At 33.6% G+C, this 6,203-nt stretch overlaps 1 protein-coding gene across 1 annotated transcript; it reads left to right on the top strand.

The window, feature by feature from the left end:
* Positions 1-240: 240 nt before the first annotated feature.
* On the top strand, positions 241-5,951 carry LOC111905922 (6-phosphofructo-2-kinase/fructose-2,6-bisphosphatase). The gene is made up of 23 exons (XM_023901654.3): positions 241-641; positions 1,184-1,247; positions 1,428-1,720; positions 1,803-2,003; positions 2,092-2,301; positions 2,389-2,478; positions 2,573-2,671; positions 2,998-3,027; positions 3,141-3,194; positions 3,350-3,403; positions 3,473-3,550; positions 3,658-3,749; positions 3,834-3,891; positions 3,979-4,053; positions 4,245-4,292; positions 4,428-4,525; positions 4,757-4,832; positions 4,920-4,982; positions 5,070-5,161; positions 5,254-5,322; positions 5,407-5,470; positions 5,565-5,630; positions 5,755-5,951. The coding sequence occupies exons 1-23, from the start codon at positions 456-458 to the stop codon at positions 5,830-5,832; spliced, it is 2,238 nt and encodes a 745-aa protein (XP_023757422.1). The 5' UTR covers positions 241-455; the 3' UTR covers positions 5,833-5,951.
* The last annotated feature ends 252 nt before the right edge of the window (positions 5,952-6,203 follow it).

Below are 6,203 nucleotides of genomic sequence, written 5' to 3'. Positions count from 1 at the left end.
CTACCAAATGGTTTAGATGCATTCAAGACATTTTTTTCTTTTTTAAGTGCTCGATAAAATAACCGTTGTATTAAGATAAAAACTATGGACTCAAACCATCAAAACAAAGGTTTACTCGATTCAAGACAAACTCAACATCACTACCAAGCCAACATGATTTGATGACGAGGCCACGAGGGATAATTTGATGCTTCGGACCGGTCGCCGCGCGGTTCCACCTGGAACTGGCCGGCCCCACCGCAAAAATTCTCAGCCTCCAATGCAAAACACAACTGCTCACCACACCAGTCTTCTGATTCTTATCGAAACCTCCATCTCACAATTTCAATCTATTCAAATATGATTGATATCACTCGTGTTTCTTGTTTAATTTCAAGAAAACCCATCTGGGTTCTCTTCTAAAATCGTTAATTTAAAGATTGATATTCCAACGTTTACTGAACCACAAGTTCACAATGGGAACTGGTTCATCAAGGCACTTTGACAGTAGCGCTCATGGCAGTGGAGAAGAGAAAGATGACCATGGCGGTGGTCAACTCTATGTCTCTCTAAAGATGGAGAACTACAATCTCAAAGGAGACCTTGTTCCTCACGTCTATGGCTCCGTCCCTCTCGTTGGTTCTTGGGATACCTCCAAAGCTGTAAGTTTACCCTTCTTCTTCTAGAAGGTTTATTACAGAAAGGCAAAGCTTTTAGTTTATGAAGTTGTAATGTTTGATTATTTGGCTGGTATTTTGCTCCAATGCAACTTATAATTCTGTTTGTGTTTAACTTCCATGGAAACCTATTTGCTTCCCCTCTTCAATATCCATTTTTTTTTCTTTGGTAATTTTTCTTTCAATATCCTATTTATGGTTTTTCCTCAATATCCATGTTTCTAATGTTAATAACTATTCTGTATTTAGCTTTGATCGAAACCTATATGCAGTCTTTCTTAATACCCGTGTGCCTGATTTTGATGAACTTTTATATTTAGCTTCCATTGAAACCTATTTATAGTCCTTTTTGCATATCCATGTCCTTAATCTTTGATAATTTTCTTTATATTTAGCTTCCATTTAAACCACTTTATACCCCTTTTCAATACCCGTTTCGATTTTTGTTATATTTAGCTTCCATTCAAACCTATTTATAGTCCTTCATAGTGTTCATGTTTCTAATTATGATAATTTTCTTGAATTAGCTTCCACTGGAACGCGAATCAACCTCGATGTGGGAATTAAGTTTTGTTGTGCCTCCTAACCATGGTAATTCCTTTTTTTGTTTATCTTTCTTTGTAATTTTCTGCTTTTAGGTCCATATAATTCTCATCAATTTGAAGTCCCAATAGGGGAAATAGACCCCTTAAATCTTTAACAAAGTTGTTTATCAATTTTGGAGTTGGAAGATAAGTTATTAAGTACTATATTTGGTGTTTCTTGATTTAGAAACCTTGGATTTCAAGTTCTTACTGAAACCGAAAGACAACAATGTCCCATGCATAGAGGAGGAAGGCATAAACAGGCAGTTCATGGGGGGTACATTGCAAGGGGTTGCAAGATTAGCTGTTTTTAATTTAACCCCAGATGAGATTCTTGAGTATAGGGTAAACATCAAAACCAACAGGGTTTCACCATTTGATCTTGCTGCAAGTTGGAGAGCTTATCAAGAAAATCTTGAACCCTCAACTGTTCGTGGGATTCCTGATGTTAGTATAAATTCATTGCCTGAAGGTGTCGAGGTACTACTATTACTACTACTAATACTAATACCTTTTTCAGATGGTTGAAATGTTTATAATTCTTGAAATTATTATGATTCAGAATCAGAATGGGTCTTCAGCGAGTTTGGACCTTGATCTTGAACAATACCTAGTCCCTGCTCCTGTAACTTCTGTGGTGTATGCTGCTAATTTGACTGAGACTCCAAGGTCTTTAAAGCGTGGTGGTACTGGTGTGTTTTCAAATGCTGAAACTTCAACCAAAGATTCGGGTGTTTCTGTTGATCGTCCTGCAACCATAAAGGTTATTAATTACTTTCATCTTTAGATTATATTATATTGTTCATGAATGAATGATGACTTAATTTGATAGATACTTTAAAAAAAAATAGGAAATGGAAGTGGCTATACCGGATCCTCCAAAGTTATATCATCCACCTGGCATGGTTGAATCAAAGTCAGTGGGAACAATTTCACCCTCACAAAGACAAGAAAGTCACCGTGGAATTTTTGTGGATAGGGGGGTGGGGTCCCCTCGGTTGGTCAGATCAGCCAGTGCAGCCACTTTGACTACCGGAACTAAACGTGATCCAGGAGCTAAGGTTTGTATATTTCTTTACAAATTACAATAATGCCATTGGGTTGGATTGGATTTCTAAGTTTGTAACCTTCGAAAATTGAATGTGAAGATGCCAGCTGCTGCTGGGGCAGTTGCAGCTGCAGCTATTGCTGATCAAATGCTTGGCCCCAAAGAAGATATGCATCTTGCCATTGTCTTGGTAATCTTTTTTAATTTATATATATAAAATAGCACCAAATGTGTCATTTTCAATCTAAAATTGGAAATACTTTTTTATATTTTTTATTTGGTAGGTTGGGTTACCGGCTCGTGGCAAAACTTTTACTGCTGCTAAACTTACGAGGTATCTCCGTTGGTTAGGTCATAATACCAAACACTTCAATGTTGGCAAGGTGATTTTTTTATTTTTTATTTTTATTTTTTTAATCATCCATTAGACCCCATTTGTTATACATGACATGACACAACACGTTGTACTGTATTTGTCATGCATCAGACTGTCACTGTCACTGATAGTCTGAGATTGAGATTGACAGTCTGAGATTGACAGACTTGACTCTGACAGACTCAGTCTCAAAGACCGGATTGGGACTTGCTCTTGATTTCTCACCTTTTGCAAAAGACGTGAATGCCCTTTTCTTCCTCATTGTTGAAAATAGCCCTAGAAAGCATGTGGAATCCATGGGAAATTGTCTGATTGTTTTTCTTGTTGTAACAGTATCGACGGCTGAAGCATGGAACAAATCAGGTAGGTTTAATTTTTGTGAAATGTGGTTTGTATGCATATCAAGAATCTCTTGGTGTTGAGATTCTACTTATTATTTTGATGGTTTTTTATTGATATTTTATCGTTGAATGCAGACTGCAGATTTTTTCCGGGGTGACAATCCTGAAGGCATGGAAGCCCGTAATGAGGTGATTTCAAAGTGATTATTGGGAGTTAAAGAATCGAAATTAGAGTCAATAATTGGATAATCATTTAAGTGAAGTTAAAACAACACCCTTTTAAAAAAACGACTAATTATGGGATCTTTGTTTGCAAATAGTTTTAATACATCACATGCCACTAGGTAGCAGCTTTGGCAATGGATGACATGACAGCTTGGATGCAAGAAGGTGGCCAGGTAAGTCCTATAATTTTCAACATTTTTTCATTGTTGAAAAATGCTAAAAGCAATTTAAAATTTATTTAGGTTGGGATATTTGATGCCACAAATAGCACTAGTGAGCGAAGGAATATGCTTATGAAAATGGCTGAAGGCAAATGCAAGGTAAGATGCTGATGTCAGCGGGCCACAGTGTACCTGATTTGATTTACATCTGCTCCAGGGTTGCTGAAAGAATATATTTTTTGAATTCTATTAAACGCATGTTACAGATCATATTTCTGGAAACAATTTGCAACGATCGACAAATAATTGAAAGAAATATACGTCTCAAGATTCAACAAAGTCCCGATTATTCCGAAGAGTATGCTTACTTTTTTTTAAAAAATCATTATTTTTTATAAAAAACTTTTGCTTACATGATGAGTAAATGTATATATTTTTACAGACCTGATTTTGAAGCTGGATATCAGGACTTCAAACGACGACTTGATAACTATGAGAAGGTAGCTTTAAATTATTTTTAGTTTTTTTTGGGTGATTTTATAGATTGTTTATTGTTGTAATTTACTATAATTATCTCTTGTGACAAGATCTATGAACCGGTTAATGAAGGATCGTATATTAAAATGATCGATATGGTTAGTGGTCATGGTGGGCAGATACAAGTAAGTTTTCTCATTTTTATTGTGGATGTGATACTTATATAATTAATTAATTATACATATGATTATTAGATGTATTACTTATATCTTATTTGTATATATATATATATATATATATATATATATATATATATATATATATATATATATATATATATATATATATATATATATATATATATATATATATTCAGGTGAACAATATCAGCGGATACCTTCCTGGACGGATTGTGTTTTTCTTGGTATGTAATCAAATCTATGCCATTTTTTCCCTTTAATTTTTGTAACATCATCTTAATCCATAACCCGAAATTATATTTTTAGATAATCTTTAAAATATTCATAAAGTATATAAACTTGGTATATTGTCTTTGCAGGTGAATACACATTTGACACCTAGACCAATTTTGCTTACAAGACATGGAGAAAGTCGTGATAATGTGAGAGCAAGAATTGGAGGCGACACTGTCTTGAGGTTTCTTGTTTCTTTTCATCTTAAATGAATATTCAATAAAATATTTAAGAAAATGATGGCACACTTGGGGAAAGCCTGACTTTCTCTATTAAGTCATTCTTTCTACATTAAGTCAAAAAAAGAAACATCCATATATAGATTGATCTAGTTTATCCTTTTGTTTGGCATTCCAGCTCTAAATGAACCTTACTTTTGACACACTTTTTGTAATCTTTTTAACTTGTTTGACAGTGGAAATGGAGAGCTTTATGCAAAAAAACTTACTAATTTTGTCGAAAAGCGACTAAAAAATGAACGTGCTGCTTCTGTAAGTATTATAATTGTTAGTATATTGCACCTTTTTATTAAAAAATTCTCAACATACAAGTTTTAATTACTATGTAATGTGACCTAGATATGGACAAGCACATTGCAACGTACAATTTTGACTGCAAATCAAATTGCTGGATTCCCAAAGGTTAGCATTAAACTTTTCTCATAACTTGCTTCTTTGATTACTTACTAATTAATTATGAAAATTATTACTTTTCTTTTTTTATTATAGATACAATGGCGTGCACTCGATGAGATAAATGCTGGTGTATGTGATGGTATGACATATGAAGAAATAAAAAAGAATATGCCCGAGGAATATGAGTATGTTTAATACGAAAAATGAATTTATATACTAATTGAGCAATTTATATAAATTTCAATTTATGTGTCTTTTTTTTTTCAATTTGTTGAAGGTCCCGAAAGAAAGATAAACTTAGGTATCGATATCCTCGTGGAGAATCTTATCTTGATGTGATACAAAGGTAACACAACTAACTAATAAAAGAAACTTTGGTATTTTGTACTAATATGAAAAGACCATTATGACCTTACTTGATCTATTTTAGGTTGGAGCCGGTTATCATCGAGCTAGAAAGACAACGTGCACCGGTTGTGGTTGTATCTCACCAGGTCAAGTCAAATGACCGAATTAGCCTTCATTTTCCGCCTTTGTATTTTTATTTTTTTTCTTTAATAATATTAACGTGTGTTTCAATTATTTCAGGCGGTTTTGAGAGCGTTATATGCTTATTTTGCTGATCGCCCTTTGCAAGAAATACCGCTTATGGAGGTAATAAACAATTTTAATTTTTAAAATTTAGAAAAAAAAAAAACATAACAAACGGTTTGTATGAATGCACATTGAATACGAAATTACGAATAATGAATAATGAATTAAATGGTTGAAATTACAGATGCCGCTTCATACGATAATCGAGATACAAATGGGAGTTACGGGTGTACAAGAGAAACGATACAAACTCATGGATTGATTCTTGATTCTTGATTCTGTTTTTATGGTTGAACGAATATAGAAATATAAAAATTTAAGAAACAATTCATGTTTAAATACTCAAGAATTATTTGTTAATCGAGAGGATTTCCTTATTTATCATGGCTCCATTTATTGTATAGAATCTTATAGATGTTATGGATTTATTATAAATCATAATCATAATCGCTAATGTCGTTAAGACGTATTGTCGTTAATATAACGGATTTGGACATGGGTTAGCGTGGATATCAGTCGTTGGTAGATACTAAATAACTAAATAATGTATTTGTTTTTGACCTTTTTCTCCCTGAAAACATGCATGAAAGTTGGGGGAAGGTTGAAGAGGTCCTGGCGTCCTGCTTTTATTCA

Source organism: Lactuca sativa, chromosome 9, assembly GCF_002870075.4.
Source record: "Lactuca sativa cultivar Salinas chromosome 9, Lsat_Salinas_v11, whole genome shotgun sequence".
Taxonomy (NCBI): Eukaryota; Viridiplantae; Streptophyta; class Magnoliopsida; order Asterales; family Asteraceae; genus Lactuca; species Lactuca sativa.
The sequence above is the reverse complement of the archived record's forward strand: the minus strand, read 5'-3'. Positions and strand labels throughout refer to the sequence as shown.